The sequence below is a fragment of the Rana temporaria genome, chromosome 5 (genome assembly GCF_905171775.1).
Source record: "Rana temporaria chromosome 5, aRanTem1.1, whole genome shotgun sequence".
In the NCBI taxonomy this organism is placed as follows: Eukaryota; Metazoa; Chordata; class Amphibia; order Anura; family Ranidae; genus Rana; species Rana temporaria.
Genome location: NC_053493.1, coordinates 302,413,995 through 302,433,464, shown reverse-complemented (window position 1 = coordinate 302,433,464; position 19,470 = coordinate 302,413,995). Strand labels below are relative to the sequence as shown.

The 19,470-nt window shown below is 41.7% G+C and overlaps 1 protein-coding gene across 1 annotated transcript in view; it reads left to right on the top strand.

Annotated features, from left to right (window-relative positions):
• Positions 1 to 19,470, top strand: part of TMEM241 (transmembrane protein 241) — a 179,371-nt gene that overhangs the window by 88,279 nt on the left and 71,622 nt on the right. Inside the window, exons 11-13 of the mRNA XM_040354068.1 lie at positions 541 to 575; positions 13,565 to 13,634; positions 15,894 to 15,987. Coding sequence (XP_040210002.1) covers positions 541 to 575; positions 13,565 to 13,634; positions 15,894 to 15,987 — 199 coding nt within the window. The remainder of the gene's footprint in view (positions 1 to 540; positions 576 to 13,564; positions 13,635 to 15,893; positions 15,988 to 19,470) is intronic.

Here is a 19,470-nt window from a genome sequence, read left to right as displayed (position 1 = left end):
GGTGGTTTGTTTGATGCCATTAATTAAGGAATGTGCAGTGATTAGACATGATAATTATAGGCCGGTGCCGACCTGTCTAGAATGTTGTAGTAATTAGCCTTAGTGTGTGATTAGGGGGGGTGGAGATCTCATTGTTGCTTTAATGCCTGGTACTGTATATAAAGCTGAGAAGAAACCATTAAAGTCTGTCTTGTTCCAGCAATAAGCGTGACCCATGTGTGGCTTATTGGGTGATTCCAGGAATATCCCTCCTCGTGGAATATTGGGGTGATTTTCTTTATGGGGAGAAGGGAAGACTTTGACGGGGATATCATTCTAATACCGTCACACTAACCCTTATACCTTTTGGACTGCACACACATGGAGCAACTACTGTATAAAGGAAATGGAGGTAGTTCAGTAGGCCCACAAAGCTAACATACCAGGATATCCGGGATGTATCTTATTGCATTTTGTTCTGTATAAGATGGTAGGAAGTCTTTAAGAGCTTGTTCTGAGAAAACATGCATACAATGTTTGTTTGCAATTTGTGTCTTGCAGTGTTGTCCTGTTGGCCTCTGCCTCACATCCTACTGGTAAGTGTATATGGTCAATGCAAATATTAGTTAGATTTGTTTGGCTCTGTGACAGTTCATGAAATATGCGTTTGTGTAAAAGAATGTGCATCCTAATGTGCAAAAGGGCCAGAACTTCTAGTGTCTGCTACTTGTTACTATAAATAACCGTTCTTCTAGACTCTTTCCCAACAATTGTGGTTTAGTTTATGATGACCTTCCCTTTTCTGCTACCATCATTCTTCATGTCCTGTCAGGTGCAAAAATCTTAAGCGGACCTACATTTTCTTCCACTAGTTCCCTCCACTCCAACCCTTCTTCCATCCTTTATACATATTGCGCTGTGTATTTTTTAACCGTTTTCTTAGACAAAGTCTGGCCCTGCCTCCCCATGCACATCAGTCGAATTAGGTGTCGACACTGCCCCGTGTGCCTCCTGAAATATGCACATCACCTATCCCAGGAGAAATCGCCTTCCATTACAAAAAGGAGGTGAAGGCGGGCCTATCGGCATGTCATTGGGAGGCCCACCTACTGAACCAGGAAAAGCAGGCGGGCCTCTTGATGACGTCGGGAAAAAAAAAACATGGCGGAGTGGGATAGAGTTGTGGCCAAGCAGGAGAGGATCTTAGTGGGACAACACTGGATGGGTGAGTATCTGAAATGTGCAGACACCACCTTAAGGTAGGAGGGGGTGAAAAAACATGGGGCGGGGGGAGGGTGCAGATCCGCTTTGGCTTCACATAACTGAAGAGCAGGACATAGACTGCTTGAAATTCAGTTGCCTGGAGCCGCTGATCAGTTTATTCTGACAGCAGTGGGATCTGCAGTCAGAATACAATGTCCATGCGGGATAGAGAACACCATCCACCTTGCTTGTGTGGATGGAGGAACTAAAAAACTAACCATCTATGTCCATCTTTAGTCTTTTTTAAAATCATTCCTGACCAACAGCATGCAAATATGAAAAAAAAAAAAATCTTGTCAGCTCTCTGCAGAGTTGGTAAAGACACTTGTGGGCCAGTGCAAACCATCCAAAGGAGGTCCCTCTTCTCAGGGATACCACAGCAACAGTAAAGTTTCAATTTAAACAAGCAAGGCCTGTAGCTGGCCATATATGTATAACAAGCAAATGTAAATAGTACTATTTCTGTCATTCCACATATAGCCGAAATTCCAAGTCCTTTTTATCACTGTAGAGGGAAACCACGGTCCAGAACTTAAACATGGAAACATAGCATTCTAAATTTGGTTGGACCTCATTTATAATGCTGTCTCAGCTCTGGAGGCCTTACTTACAAAAATATATTGATGAGATGAAACGAGTCCAGAGATGAAGAAAGAAGTGAAGTGTTAATAGTTTATTTTTATCAATGAACTAAATGGAAAGTAAATTAACAATCAAATCAATATTTGCTGTGATTACCCTTTACCTTCAAAACAGCATAAATTCTTGTAGGTAATCTTGCACTCAGTTTTGGAAGGAACTCGGCAGGTAGGTTGTTCTAAACATCTTGGAGGAATAACCACAGATATTCTGTGGATGTGTAGGCTCCCTCAAATCATTCTGTCTCTGCGTGTGATCCCGTTCAGAATCAATGATGTTGAGATAAGGGCTCTGTGGGGGCCAAACCATCACTTTCAGTACTGCTTGGATCTTAATGACATTGGCTACGTGTTTTGGGGTTGTTGTCCTTCTGCAGAAAAAAGTTGGGGTCATCACCTGCCTCCCTGAGGATATGGCATAATGGATAAGTATCTGTCTGTTTTTTTCAGCATTGAGGACATCATTGATCCTGACCAAATCTCCAATTCCATTTGCAGAAATGCAGTTTAAACCTTGCAAGGAACCTTCCCATGCTTGACTGTTGCCTGCAGACACTCATTATTGTATTGCTCTCCAGCAAAAAAAATGCCTCCCTGCTACAGCCAAATATCTAATATTTTTACTCATCAGTCCTGAGCACCTGCTGACATTTTTCTGCAGCCCAGTTCCTATGTTTTTGTACATAGTTGAGTCGTTTAGCCTAGTTTCCATGTCGGATGAATGGCTTTTTGGGCACAATTCTTCCATGAAGACCACTTCTGGACAAGCTTATCTGGACAGTAGATGTGCGTACCTGGGTCCCACTGGTTTCTGCCAGTTCTGTGCTGATGGCACTGCTGGACATCATCTGATGTCGATGGGGTTTATTATTGTGGCCATTTACACCAATGCTAGTGGTAATAATTGTGTAATTATTGTGGTCATTGACACCACGGATTGGGGGTGTATATTGCAATCACTGACACCAATGCTGAGGTTATTCACTGACACCAGTGCTGGGTGTTCTTACTGTGGTTGTTTGTGCAATCACTGACACCAATGCTGAGGCGGGGTATTACAGTCAATGACACCAGTACTGGGGATTATTATTTAAGATGAATGGTTGGGGGTATTGTGGTCCCTGACACCGATGACGACTCCAACTTTTTGTTAGTGTGCATTGCAGTTCCAACATTTTTAGGGGTTGAGGTGGGTTAAATCCCAGTCGTTCTCATTGGGATGCCTAATTTTGAAGCAATGCCCCTCAACACAAACATGTTACTATGCAGCCCTCTGGAAATGTCAGGTCTGTTCTTGTGACCCTCCTATTATTTTCACGTTGACCACCACTGATCTATCCTTTTTTAGGTTTTATATATTGCTATAGCAAAGTCTTATTAAAGAGAGTCTGTTAGGTTAGATTTATAAAAGAAGTCAGCTGATTGTTAGCGAGTCGAGTCACATTGCCGTAATCTTCATGCTTGCTTTACTGCTAAATCGTTGATCCAGAAAAAATGTACATATCAAGTGTCCAACACCAGATCAGCAGTTTCTTCTCCTAGGCCAGTGACTAGTCAAGTAGTGAAGCAAAAATAAAGGTGACTGCTCTGGAATATGCATTTTAAAATCAATCCTGGCATAATGAAATGATTTATTCTGGCAACCCTTTTTCTGTAATATTTAGCCTTACTATTATTATATTACTATACGTGATTTTATATTGTGCCAACAGTTTGCCAAGTGCTTTATAAAATAAAGGAAGACAGTACAGTTATAATGCAATTAAAGGACCCTACTTGTGAGTGCAGTTTATTAGGTAGAGGCAAGATAGACTTCTTTGAAGAGATGCGTTTTCATGGTTTGCCTAAGGCAGACAGCTGGACAGGTTAGGGTAAGGAGTTTCAGAGGAAGGGAAAAGACTCTAGAGCACAGGTGTCAAACTGGCGGCCCTCCAGCTGTTGCGGAACTAGAAGTACCATAAGGCATTGCAAGGCTGACAGCTAAAAGCATGATTCCTACAGACAGAGGCATCTAGGCGGCAGTGGACAGCAGCTCCTGTGTCCTCTACTCCATTATGGCGGCTTCCATCATGCCGCTTTTCCCCCTCTTTCTAGGCGTCCAATAGAAACACCTGTCCTTTAAGCCAATCGGCTGACGGGTCTGATTGGCCGGGAGGAGGATCAGTGTTACAGTAGCAAATGTTCATTCACTATTGTAACACACCTGGGTGGGCTCAGTTTGCATTCTGCTGGCAGAGACTTGAACTTTCAAGGCGATGATGGGACCTGCAGATCACCAAGAAATGGCTGCTGAAATTAATATTTACGTTGCCACTATGGTTTACCATTAGCACAAAATAGTGAAAGGTATTCAGCGCTGGAAATAAATAAAATATATAAAAATAAATAAATATGCAAGCCAGCACTAAGGATAAATTCAAAAAAACATTCCCAAAATGACTTAAGTGAAACAGTGCAGCACAAATAAAGAAACTATAAACAATACATAAATTCATATAAGAAAAAATAAGAATCCATGTGAATGAAAGTCCATATATAGTGACAAATCCAGAAATCCAATCGATATGTCGGCATAAGGTGCAAGTGAAAAAAGTGACCAAAGAAATCCTCCACCGTGTAAAAGATGGCCTCTCACCTTAAAAATTCGACCTTAAAAGGTCACGGGGCATATCAATATCAGACTGAGACGTCCATGGGATGACTAGCAGCTCAGAGTAGCAAAGTAAATCCTTTACAGATCAATATCCAGCAGTAACATCCACCGTATAAAATAAAAGAGAAGGGGATCTAGTGCTCTCTGGTAAAAAACGTTTAATTTGAATGGCACATAAAAGGTAAACAACTCGCATGTAATGACACTCTATACGCCAAGTGTCAGCTGTAGAAGCGTGCAATGCAGAGACGATACAGGCAGCGGCGATCGCAGGACGTCACCTATGATCGCTGCTGCCTGTATCGTCTCTGCATTGCATTGCACGCTTCTACAGCTAAAAGAGACAAAAAGAGGAAACCGGAGGGCGCACCGACCTAGTGTGATACTGATTGGTAGATTTTATTAAAATACTATTTTAATAAAATCTACCAATCAGTATCACACTAGGTCGGTGCGCCCTCCGGTTTCCTCTTTTTTGTCTCTTTTAGTTCTATGAATTCCAACGATTCAGAGGAGGGCTGCAAGACTTTGGAAGATACCTTTTTAATTGAGTTGTAATTGAGTTTCACCATCTCTTCAAACACTTTTCCAAAAAATACCGGAGCAGAGGAGATTTGTCTTTGTTACGCTTCTACAGCTGACACTCGGCGTATAGAGTGTCATTACATGTGAGTTGTTTACGTTTTATGTGCCATTCAAATTAAACGTATTATCAGAGGCTGTTCACTTCACTGGGTATATGTGAGGGTTTTCACCCACTTTAAGGAGTTCCCTTTGCAGTTTTTGTGGACATGGGCTTTGAAAGACTGAGATTGAGCTCTGCAGTCACTTTTGCAGCCGTTTTCTTATTCCAAGTCGCAATCCTGCATAATGTACTTTTGTCTCTTTCGATCAGTTGACCACCTCGACCGTGCTTGTGCTTGGCGGACAATATTTTACCGGAAACTGAATTTGCCATCATAATCTTAAAAAATTGTACCTCACGACGGCGCAAATAAATTGGCAACTTCGGTCACAGAGGCACCAGCTAAACAGGTGCCAACAGTTTTCTCTTTTTGAAACTTGGTAAGCACTGAGATGACAAAAGTGAGGCTTTCCACCTGTTCGCTAGGTGTCTCCTCATACAGCAGAAGCAAAAGAATTTCCTTAGTTTGTCCAAACCCTGTTGTTTTAGGATAGAGATTAGAATTTTGATTTAATCTTTGGGGCAGTGGAAACCAGTGGAAGGGTTGGCAGAGTATGGTGGCAGACACGGAGCCGTTTGTAAATTGGATGAGTCTGGTAACGGCATTCGTGATGAACCAAAAGGGAGATAGACAGCATGATTAAGGGCATGCCTAGATCCTTGGTGTAGCAGAAAGGGCTATATATAATGTCCTGATGCTGTACTAGGTACTGTCCGGAGACATAATTGCTGCCACTGGTGGTAAGACCACCTGGATTGCTGCCAGCTGTCACATTTTCCTTATGAACAGCATAGCCCTCTGCGCACATTTCCTCAGCATTTCATGTTTTTATCGAGCAGGTCTTGGCCAAGAAAAAAAAAACTCCCATGATACAATAGGGTTGATCCTATTATTGTCTGTGCAAGCTGTGCTGTCTGTCAGGCTAATCCCCTATTGCATAAGTTATGGATAAAAAATGAATTGCTTATGTTTAATGATTAAACAGTTCCTCATTTCAACGTTTTTTTTTCTGCTTTTCACTACACCGGAGTCCTCATTTATATGTAGCGTGCAGCTCAGTTTTCATGAGGTGTCCTCCTTCAGTCATGTGTTATTTTACTTAACAGGCAAAGCTTCCTTTCTGTTCTTATTTTTATTTCCATTCGTGTAGATTGTTACACAACGTTTTAGTTACTTTGATGCCTGTTTTGAAAAACGTGAATTTCTGTTGAGTACAATTAGAGAGAAAACAAATATCTTAAGGCACAGCCATGACACAGCAGTCGACGCACTTGGATATTTGGTCATTAATGGGAATGTTGTCAAAAAAAGGTGAAATGCCACCAAAGCTTCCTGAGGGGTTAGCACAGTTATGTCATTTTCTAGCCTCTCCTTTGTTTTGCTGTTCTGCTTTGCCTGCTATAAGCCGAGAGAATGCTTGCCAAACCAATATAAGCTATCTAGGTTCATCCACAAGAAAGTACATTGCAACACCAGCAATCTTAAATACATCTTGCTTAACCACTTCAATACCAGGCACTTGCGCACCTTCCTGCCCAAGCCAATTTTCAGCTTTCAGCGCTGTCAAAATTTGAATGACAATTGCGCGGTCATGCTACACTGTACCCAAATGAAATTTTTATCATTTTGTTCACAGAAATAGAGCTTTCTTTTGGTGGTATTTAATCACCTCTGCTTTTTTTTTATTTTTTTGCGCAACAACTAAAAAGACCGAATAAAAAAAAAAAAGTTTTTATTTTTTTCTGTTAATTTTTTTGTAAGTAAGTTTCCTTCTTCAATTACGGGCACTGATATGGCTGCACCGATGGGCACCGATGAGGTGGCAGTGATAGTCACTGATAGGTGGCACTGATGTGCACTCATGGGTGGCACTGATGAGCATGGATGGGCACTGTGAGAGGTAGCACTGATGGTGGCATTGTTGGGCATCACTTTTTTTTATGTTGTGCCCATGTTGCCAGTCAGTGCCCATTTGTGGGCACTGATTGGCATCTATTGAAGATTTTTTTAACATGTGGATGGCCATTGGTTCCATACCTGGCCATCCACATGTTGCCCCCTTCCCTGGTGGTCCAGTGTGGGCATCCGCGGGGGGGGCTAAACTGATAAGCAATCAGCGTATACCCACCCTGTCAGGAGAGCCGCTGATGTCAGACGCGAGTGAGGAAGAGCCGATCACATCTTCCTCTTTACATCGTGATCAGCTGTGATTGGACACGGCTGATCACGTGGTAAAGAGCCTTTGCCGGAGGCTCTTTACCGAGATCGGAGATGCAGTGTGTCAGACGTCCAGTCAGGATAACTGAACCACTTCCCGGATGTCAATTGTCTATTGACTGTGCGGGAAGTGGTTAAAGGTAACGTGTAGTGCATATTCATTGAACATATAATTTGAGGAATTTTCATAGCATTTGCTGCAAAATAATATTTAAAGCAGCTTTTACTTTTTACATGCTTGTCCTTGTTGCAATAAATCTAGAGATTTGCAGAATACCCACTAGAGGAAGCTTTGTATTTGACTTGGCTTCACATACCCTCTCCGCTTGGCAGCTGCTGGAATAGCAAATGGGCCACAAATGGAGTGCATTACTTTCAGCATGTTGGCTGATAGAAGAGAAGAAGCAGTAAAGCATGATCATAGTGTAGCAGAGCTGCAGTGTGGAATGAGAAAATGCATCTGCTCCCATATGCATTTAAAACCAACTTCTTAAGACTGTATGCTTGCATATGTGCCATTGACTGGTCCCTATGCCATGCTGCCACACATATGACCTACAGTTGTGTTTAAAAGTTTGCATACCCTGGCAGAAATTGTGAAATTTTGGCATTAATATTGAGAATATGATTGATCATGCCAAAAAAGTATTTTATTTAAGGATAGTTATCACGTGAAGCCATTTATTATCACATAGTTTTTTGGATAATTTTTAAATCGTAGTGATAACAGAAATCACCCAAATGGCCCTGATGATAAAAAAAGGTATACATGGAAGAGTTTACATGTAAAAGTTTACCCTGGAATGTTTGGCCTTGGAACAGACACAGAAGGTGGCACACACAGGTTAAATTGTCAATTAAAGGTTAATTTCTCATATTTTGTGGCTTTTTAAATCACAATTAATGTCTGTGTATAAATAGTCGATGGGTTTGTTAGCTCTCACTTGGATGCCCTAAGCAGGCTAGACACCGAGCCATGAGGAGGTAGGAAAGAACAGTCAAAAGACCTGCGTAACAAAGTAATGGAACTTTATAAAGATGGAAAGGGATATAAAAAGATACCCAAAGTCTTGAATATGCCATTCAGTACTGTTTTTAAAGCGGGAGTTCACCCATTTCTAAAAAAAAAATGTTTCTCCCCTTAGATTCCTGCTCGTTCGGTCTAGGGGAATCGGCTATTTGTATTAAAATATGAGCAGTACTTACCCGTTTTCGAGCTGCATCTTCTTCCGTCGCTTCCGGGTATGGGTCTTCGGGAGCGGGCGTTCCTTCTTGATTGACAGGCTTCCGACGGTCGCATCCATCGCGTCACTCGTAGCCGAAAGAAGCCGAACGTCGGTGCGGCTGTATACTGCGCCTGCGCACCGACGTTCGGCTTCTTTCGGAAAATCGTGACGCGATGGATGCGACCGTCGGAAGCCTCTCGGAAGACTGTCAATCAAGAAGGAACGCCCATTCCCGCAGCCCATACCCGGAAGCGACGGAGAGGATGCATCTCGTAAACGGGTAAGTACTGCACATATTTTAAAACAAATTGCCGATTCCCCTAGAGAAAACGAGCAGGAATCTAAGGGGAAAAAGTGCCCTCTAAGGGTGAACCCCCGCTTTAATCCCTTATTAGAAAGTGGAAAATTTGGGGCTCTTTTGATACCAAGCCAAGGTGTGATTGTGTGATGACTTTATCTATATATAAATGGAAGACGGCAAATACATGTATAACTTGCCCTTGCTTGGTTCTTGTCAAGATCATATGTAGAATTCTCATGGACTAGTCACCACAGTAGTTGGGTAAAAGAGCTCTAGCCATAATGGCGTTAGGATTAGATCCTGAATTGGCAAGATGCCAGACAACTGTGAAGGGCCGGTGGGAAATTGCACTTGTTCAGCTCCACCATATTTGCTCTTTAAGCATGATTTTGGGTTCCAGGTCAGCCAGAAGTAGATTGTAGATCAGGTCATATGCAAATAAAGAGAATTCGCAGAATCAAAGGCAATATGCAGAAAGATGGGCAGAATGTGGAGTTTTTTCAGATGGTGAAGAGGAGACTTGACCGCTTTGTCATTTTGAAACACAACACTGTAGTTAAAACAGAAAAAGGGATAAAAGGCTTCCTGCACAAAATGTTCCACTGTGCAAATTGACAAACAAATCTGTAATTATAGAAGTCGAAAATTAGCATGCAAGACCCACAGGCCACATCTTGCCATTGGTCCCCTTAATCAATCCATCAGTGCTTAAATGCTTTCAGAGAATCTTTTGTCCCCTGCCAGCTGTATCATTTACCTTGATAAATCCCCTGTTGTTGTAAAGATTTATCTTCCTGTCTTATGCAAAGGTTTTGCTAGATGTGTGAATAGCTTCCTCTTTTTGCAGGAAGACTTTAGGTTCATCAGTCCCTCCTTAAACTTTTTTGTGGCTGTTGTCATTTGTATTTGCTGGGAATTCTACTTGCGTCTAGAATAGTAAATTATAATATTTAATCATTATAAACTTTCTATGTTAATGTTTAGCTGCTGGTCGTCTTGAAGTAAACGTAATACTTCGAAAACTAATAGCCAAGGGGGTGAAGTGGTTTTATTGTACTTGTATTCAAAAGTATTTTTCTAGAGCTTTTGCGGATATTTTAATCGTTTGCCGACTGCCGCACGCACTTTTACGTCAACAGAATGGCACAGCTGGGTAAATGGGTGTGTGTGTGTGTGTGTGTGTGTGTGTGTGATTATATTTTTTTATATATATATATATATATATATATATATATATATATATATATATATATATATATATATAATCTCCCCTTTAATTTGCCGGCCATGTGGTCACGCACGGCGCACTCGCAATGGTGTGCCGCGGACTCGATGTTCCACTTCCTAATAAGGGATTAAACGGTACTGAATAGCGTCCCACGGACTCGATGTTTACAGCCTTTATATTCATCCCCAGTTGCAGCTATATGGGGGGGGGGGGAAGGATCTCCCCCACTTTTAACTTGCATAGAGGCATGAAGCAGGGCCACCCCTTATCTCCCCTCCTATTCGCCCTAGCCATTGAGCCCCTTCCTGCCCTAATTCGGGCTAACCCCTGAATACAGGGATTGCATTATGGAGATCTTCAGGAGAAGATCATGCTATATGCCGATGACACCATGTTACTCCTTGGCGATGCGTCTATTTCACTGACCGAGGCCATGAATGTTGTGAGACGGTTTGGGGAGTACTCGGGCCTAGTTATTAACTGGACCAAGTCCTCCCTGCTACTGCTGGACCGTGAGCCTTCCTCGTCCCCACTGACCATGCAGGATATCCTAGTGTCCACATCCTTTAAGTATCTTGGCATCCAGGTTACCGCCTGTCTGCTGGATTATGTCAATCTCAACCTCACCCCTATGATCAATTGCTGTCGGGTCAAGGTGTGGAGTAGGCAGATGATGTCCCCTGCGGGGAGGGTGAATTAATAAAAATTAGCTTTATGCCACAACTATTATATGTGTTTCACAACTCCCCAATGGTCATTCCCTTGAAAAAGTTCAGAATTGTTAATTCAATTTTAGGTCACTTATATGGCTCACAAAACGCCCCCGAGTAACAAACTCGAGCAGCTGCAGCGCTCAAAGGATGCTGGTGGTTTGGGGTTGCCCAATCCCTGGCTGTACTATTTGGCTTCACAAATGCAACATATTGCACGAGTAGTACGCCCTGGGCAGGACTTGGAATTGAACTTGCTGGACTCCTCTGTCGGGGGAAATTTTGGGTACCTGCAGTCGGAGTCGGCAAACAATGCACCGACTCCGACTCCTACTAAATTTAGATTGGAATAAAAAAAAAAAAAAAAAGCAAGTTTAAATGTCCCAATTCACAAAAAGTTATAATTAATGACTTCTCTACTGTAAGAATAAAGACCAATGCATGCAGTGCCTCACGTAACCGCAAAACGAACACGTTAAGTGACCGTGAAGAAGCATGCTTTTCATGTGCTTCACTATATGGCACGCAACGCACAATTAGGAGCTGCAATACTTATACTTTCCATAGTGTTGTGTTCTGCTTTTACAGGGAACGCATGTTAGAGAACCAGTAAGTGTCCAAATAAAAAAATTCCAACAGAAGTTTTATAAAGCACTAAAAGAAGTTGAAAAGTATGATCGCTCATCAAAAATTACTGTTGAAGAAGCCATCCTTGTTTATCCAGAGATCGTTAGTGATGTGGCCAGAATAGTTACTGCAATGCCACCCACCCAAGTCAGTGTCGAAAGATTATTTTCAGCCCTAAAAATAATAAAGTCTGACTTAAGAGCCTCTATGAAAGAGGATCTGGCAGAGGCAATTCTCTTCCTTAGAACTCTACATTGAATTGATTTGCATTTGCTAAGCCTATAACTACATTTCAAGATTAATATAAACCATTTCTAGGTTTTACAGATTTTGTTTTTGGTTCATTATTGATAAGCTTTGTTTTTGTTCTAAAACAACCAAATAATGTGGTTTGTATTTTTGAACTGGTAAAGATCCTGTTCCTGATGTTTATGCCTGCTGCTACTATCCAGCCACTTGATTGTTTTCATTGTGTTTGTCTTTTGCTTAAACTGTGCAATACAGTAGACTGTTGGCTTCCCAGCCAGTAGTCCTGTGGTAGGTTGCGTTTCTTTCCCTCAAGGAATGTATAAAATACATTTGCATATTAATACAGAGGAGTCGGAGTCGGAAGTACATAAAACTGAGGAGTCGGAACATTTATCTACCGACTCCACAGCCCTGGTTTCATGACTGGGGGGGAAGGGGGGGGGTTGCGGACAGTCTGGAGGCCTTAAAATATAATAAGTCTAAAAATAAACATACGCTCTCATTCAGAAGGTTTGGAATAAGGTCAGGATGCTCCAGGGAGTGACTGAGTTTACCAAATATAGCCCTATTTGGGATAATCAATATTACCAGGAAATGGCGAAAGTACCATATGGTCTGAAGTGGAAACAGTACAGTGTATCGCATATGACTCACGTATTTGGGGATGGCAAACTGAGATCCTTCCAGAAGCATAGGGAGGCCTTTCAACTCCCAGCTTCTACGCTCTTTTATTACATGCAACTCAAACATGCAGTTGATGCTCAGAGGGGGGAAGATATTTGGGCCTTAGATTCTGCATCGGTTTTCAATTACCTGTTTGAAGTGACTACCTATAAGGGGTTTATATCTTGTTATGCCACGCTGCTGAATCTCTTTATATGAGACACCTCTTTGGCATTGTCTCAGTGGGAACAAGATGTGGGGGCATTTGAGGATGAGCAATGGGAGGAAGCCCTGTAGGCAGTCCCCATGTGCTCTCTGAACGTTGCTCAGGGGCTTTCACAGGTTTATATACTCCTTAGGGTGCATCATCTGTGGCGATGCCCCAAACTGCACTTATATTGGAAGAAAGTCATTGACACTCTTAACAGGGTTTTCCAGTTCCAGATACCTTTTTAGATCCTAAAACTTGTTTGCTGGGGATAATGGATGGTCTTCAGGTGGAGGATATCCTTAAGCAAGCTATTGATCGAGCCCTTTTTCAGGCTCGCATGATGATCTTAAGACACTGGAAATCCACTGACCCGCCCACAGTGCAGGAACGGATTACACAAATGGGGGTTACGCTTCGTTTGGACAAACTTTTATATATCAGCGTAGGGGGACCCGCACTAAATATGACAAACTTTGGGCCTGTGGTTGAATGTCCCTGGTTTAGACATGGGTGGATCGGGTGTATGATCGCCTATTTTTAAGTCCTCATAGGGAATGCAGATCTATATAGCTGCTCACGTTGGTTACCTGTTTGAATATGCCAAGTTGGGGACTTGGGAGTAACCAGATGATACTTGCTTGTGGATGGGAATGGTTGATATACTGTACTAATTGTGTGTGTGTGTGTGTGTGCGCGCGCGCGTGCGCTGCACCACACAGATTACATGTACTACTTGTGCTTTGGAACTGTTTGTCAATTTACTTATGTTCAATAAAAACCTTTTTGTTAAAAAAATAAATAAAAAAATAAAGAACTTGTTATAAACCAGCATTCTGATGATCCACCAAACTAAAGATTTTTTTAACTCTTTAAATGTCTTAGTGCTTCATGTTCTGTTTTTTTTTTCCTTAAGGTGACCTCCTCAGTGCCTTGGAATTCCCCTTCCTTTATTTCAATCGATTCCATAGTGGGTGTTGTGCCAGGTAAGATAAAAGTATTCTGTATTGTTTCTACACTGGAAACAAATTAGATTACATATTTATAATAGATTACCGTTAGCTTAACAAGTGAATGTATGAAGGAACATTACCAAAGCATTGTTAAAAAAAAAAAAAAAAACTTTCAATAGAGACATCTTTGGTAGTCTTTATTTGATATGTACAGTATGTTCTGCATACATGGCAGTATTTTGGAGAACAAAAAAAAGTTATACAGTTTCAGAAACATGTTTTAAAAAGAACGATTGGCTGTTGCAAGAAGTCTAGAAAGTTGACATTCTTTACTTTGTAATTTCTTTATTATACTGTCAGATTTCTATTGTGATTGTGTTTTAACCACTTTAGTCCCGGGGGACTTGGCTGCACACTGATCCGGCCATTTTTTGCGATTCGGCACTGCGTTGCTTTAACTGACAATTGCACGTCATGCGACGTTGCACCCAAACAAAATTGACGTACCTTTTTTTTCCCCACAAACGGTATTTGATCACCTCCTGCGGTTTTTATTTGTAGCACTATAAACAAAAAAAGAATGACAATTTTAGAAAAAAAAGCAATATTTTTTACCTTTTAAATATCCCCCAAAAATATATAAAAAAAATGTATCCTCAGTTTAGGCCGATATGTATTCTTCTACCCATTTTTGGTAAAAAATCGCAATAAGCGTATATTGATTGATTTGCGCAAAATAGTGGATTTTTTTGGCATTTTTATTAGTAATTTTTTATTAGTAATGGCGGCGATCAGTGTTTTATCATGACTACGACATTATGGCAGACACATCGGACACTTTTGACGCTATTTTGCGACCATTGTCATTTATACAGCGATCAGTGCTATAAAAATGCACTGATTACTATGTAAATGACACTGGCAGGGAAGGGGTTAACCACTAGGGGGGCAAGGAAGGGGTTAAGTGTATCCTAGGGAGTGATTCTTTCAATCTTCTTTTATTTGATTTTAAAGCAAACCGGTGATGGATAATGGACACAAGAGAAATACACATTTGATTTAACACCAACAATTAACACAGGAAAAGTAAGGGAAGGAAGAGATACTTTCCAGATACCGTATATACCAATACCAACTTAAAAATTCAATTTATGTATTTCTCTCAACCTACCACCTCTCCTTCCCTCTATAAACTCATAACTCTCCATATTATTAATCATCAATAACCCAACCCTAGTCATAATTCTACTCCTCTTTAGTCTTTAAATTCCACTACTACCCATGATTGGGGATAAAGTCCCCCTTACCTCAAAGTAAACTCCTGTCCTCAAGGCAGTGAGGGAACTTTCTATCTCTCTCTTGTTTTCATCCTCCTCTGTTTTTTAACCCCCTGTTCCACCCCACCCAAAAACAACAACCCCCCCCCCCCCCCCCCCTCCGCACCATCTCCACACCATCTCCACCTGCCTCTATCAACTTGCATCAATAAAGGTTTTACCCTCCTCTGGGTACTTAAACGATTCCATTCCGCCCATGTCTCCAAGTAAACCCCCCCGCTTCTGCCGCAAAGTCCACACTAAACCTTCCACTCTGTTCAACTCTTCCACACGTTTGAGCCACATCCCTACCGACGGGGGCTGAATCTTTTTCCACATCACAGGAATGATTCGAACTGTGTGGGGGATGGGCTACCAGTGACATGACATTGATCACTGCTCCCGATGACAGGGAACAGTAGATCAGTGTTCTGTCACAAGGCAGAACAGGGAAATGCCTGTTTACACAGGCATCCCCCTGTTCTGCAGCTCCATGACACGATCGCGGGACACCAACTGACATAGAGTCCGCGGGTCCCGCGGTCACGGAGCTCGTGGAAGGGGTGCGCGCATGGCGCAAAATTCAAAGCAACGTATATAATACATTGCTTTGCACAGCCGTGCCATTCTGCCGACGTATAAGTGCATGAGCCGGTCGGCAAGCGGATAAAGCTGGCCATGCATTATACAATTAACTTATTCAATTTCCTTCAGATTTACCTTAAACTATGTAGTGCAAGGGTCTGCCTGATTACATACAAATTGAAAGTGTTTAGGTTTGACCTTGTATATGGTTTTGGTAAATCTAAAAAAAAATTGTACTAGAAAATTGTATGATGTATGGCCAACCTTGGGCAGCTAAAACACACCAGTTAACACAGTGATATATACATTTAATGTATTTTAAACGTAACTTGTGTAAACCTAGCTAGGTCAACTCAAGCTGTTTTACTAAAATGTTGTATTGATCTTCCAGTGGGATTTTGGGTTTCGTGTTGATGCTGCTATCTGTAAAATTAAGGAGCAGTCTGTCTCCTGCACATCACCTCTCCTGGACCTTCGTAGCTAAGGTAAGTGACTTCTATTTAGAATTCTTCCTACTGTACAATTATGTAAAAGAAAAGCCCAGGAGGCCCAGCTATCTTTGTTCTTCCTTTTAATCGCTTGGGCAATTGGAGAAAGGGCAGCGGGTCTTATGATTCTTGCCAATAGCCTTGCTAATAGCTTCCACGAGCCACAAGTGTGAAAATGTCAACAGCTCAGAAATGAACTGTTGACATTTTTCTATAGCAGTGGCCAGCAATGTTGTCATCAACACCCACATAAATACTGGTGTGGGTGTGACATCCCTTGTCGGTAGAAGGAGGCGCATTCACACAGCGGTGAGTTGGCCCCCTCCTGCCATTCACTAAGCATACTGCTGGTCTCTAAACACTCTGTAGCACTACAACACATTTGACACTGGGACTTTAATGCAAGTCACAGTGGTGCTGTTACTGCCAATGCCCCCCATCTGTAAGTCTTCTGGAAAGCTGTGTGGCGTCACTGGGATGCCTCCCAGACTGTCTGGAACTTGCCACTACTGCACTGAGCCACACCTATACACTCCCACCTCTGCGCTAGCCGGTAACACTGCACTGGTGGAACCGCACTTCATCACTCATGAGCACTTATTCACTCGTTGCCACTCAGGTATAGTCGGGCAGGCTCTGCTCCTCTCGCGGTCACTTCCTGTACGTCCTTTACGCGAGAGGAGACGAGCCTGCCCGACTATACCCGAGTGTACCGCGCTCGGTTTACATCGGCGCAGTGGTTCAAACACGAAGCGGGGATCGAGCGGGGAGGACGCCGGACGAGGCCGCCGATGGACGACGGGCAAGACACCGACAAGAGGCATCCAAACTGTAAGTATTTTTTTTTTTCAGGAATTTTCCTTCAAGTTCGGGGGATAAATACGGTACTTGTTTTTTTTAAATGTAGTATCCATCTTCTCGTTTATTTAATGATGGTTATTACTGTAGCACAGTTGTGCTTGAAACAAGATTAGTCATATTTACGTCCTATATTCTAAACATCAACTTGAAAGAGGATTTTTTTTTATTTTTCAGCAGTCAGCAGCTACAAATACTCTTTTAAAAATCAGGTACTGTCTCCTCGCAGGCAGTTCTTTTTTTGGGTGCTACCATCTTGAATATGGGAGCCAGATATGGTTTCCTGAGGAACCACAGCCTGCTCCCCACTGCACATGTGCAAGCTTGTGCAGCACTTTGGGAGGGGGACTGGCAAGGGATGTTCTCCTTACCTAGGCGAGGATTACAGAAATGGAAGTGGGTACTGATAAAAAAAATCGGTACCATTCTCCCCTCCACAAAAAAACTTGAAACAGGAGTGAGCGAGAAAGCAGGTCTTTACTTTTTAAATTAAGTTTCACTTTAAAGGCCAAGATCAACTTTTTAAAAAAATGCCCATCTTTCTGCAGGTAAAAAAAAATGTGTGTTTTTATTTATTTAATTATATTTTTTACTTGGGGCCTGGAAAGTATTGCACTCTCGATCAGCATATCACGTGTGCCATGCAGGACTCCTGCCGACTGGTCTGTGTATCTGTCTCCGCATACCTCGTATGGGTAGACAGATACACACTGATGCCTCGTTATTGTGTGTTCCCTAATATAGGGATGCACAATCAATGACATCAGACCTACAGCCACACCCCCCTACAGTTGTAAACACACTTCAGGGAACACATAACCCCTTCAGCGCCCCCTTGTGGTTAACTCCCATACTGCAACTGTCATTTTCACAATAAACAATGCATTTTAAATGCATTTTTTGCTGTGAAAATGACAATGGTCCCAAAAATGTGTCAAAATTGTCCGAAGTGTCCGCCATAATGTCGCAGTCATGAAAAAAATCACTGATCGCCACCATTAGTAGTAAAAAAAAAAAAAAAAATTATAAAAATGCAATAAAACTATCCCCTATTTTGTAAACGCTATCGATTTTGCGCAAAACAATCGATAAACGCCTTTTGCGTTTTTTTTTTTTTTACCAAAAATAGGTAGAAGAATACGTATCGGCCTAAACTGAGGGAAAAAAACAATTTTTATAAATGTTTATGGGGGATATTTATTATAGCAAAAAGTAAAAAATATTGCATTTTGTTTTCAAAATTGTAGCTCTATTTTTGTTTATAGCGCAAAAAATAAAAACTGCAGAGGTGATCAAATACCACCAAAAGAAAGCTCTATTTGTGGGGAAAAAAAGGACACCAAATTTTGTTTGGGAGCCACGTTGCACGACCGCGTAATTGTCAGTTAAAGGGACGCAGTGCCGAATCGCAAAAAGGGGCCTGGTCTTTTACCTGCATTTTGGTCTGGGTCTTAAGTGGTTAAATTTCATATACTATACATAATACGTTTATGTCCAAGGAGACGTGCTTTTAGAATTGCTGGGCTCACCACTAAACATACCTATACTCTGCTGACTTGTAGTTACTGTAACGACAGCATATTTTGATACAAGCAGCATTAATTAGATGTTGAAAATTCTGAGCCTTTTGGGAATGTAATCCTCTTATGATTTTCATTACTTTGATATTGTCCATACACAGTAAGTGGCACAGGGCAGACACTTCACGTTTTAGCGGAATGTTCTTAGATCCATGAGAATTAATGATTCCTTTTAAAGGACCTGCCACTATTAATTAAACAAAAAGAAAAATCTGTTTATATGAAACCTTTTGCCTTTGGAGTGATATTTGGAATGCACTTCCAGAAGTTAGTTGCTGCAAGGCAAGTGAAAATCCGTAACTATTATTAATGAAAGAGTTAATGTCCAAGTATTGTGTACTATGGCATTCTGGCATTTGAATGCTGATGCCAGCCATCTATTTGGGATCTGGGTTTTGTCCCTCAAGCGTTGTCAGACCTATTGTATATTTGAAGTCTGAATCCTCTGGTAAGCAGCTGTGTTTACGAATGGTGGCTGGTGTACAATTTATGAAGATATAGATTTAAAGGAGTTTTTTTTTTTTTCCCTAAATAGCTTCCTTTACCTTAGTGCAGTCCTCCTTCACTTACCTCATCCTTTCGATTTTGCTTTTAAATGTCCTTATTTCTTCTGAGAAATCCTCACTTCCTGTTCTTCTATCTGTAACTCCACACAGTAATGCAAGGCTTTCTCCCTGGTGTGGAGTGTCGGGCTCACCCCCTCCCTTGGACTACAGGAGAGTCAGGCCATCCCTGTGCTGAAAAGCACATACTCAGTCTTAATGAAATAATCCATCTTAAAGCTAAATAGGTTCACTCACCATTCATACAAAAAGACATCATCACCCATCCGCTTGTTATCAAGTCACCGTCATCGCCATAATTGGTTTGCCGACGCCCTCACAGGCAGTTTTATTAAAGACCCAGTAGGAAGTGATGTCACAACATGTGACTGCCTCCATAGGAAGTGAGCTCACAGGGTGTCGGCTCCACCCAGCAGATGCCCATATACAGAAACCCTTCCAACAGGGATTCAATACAGTAATATAACAATAACAAAATA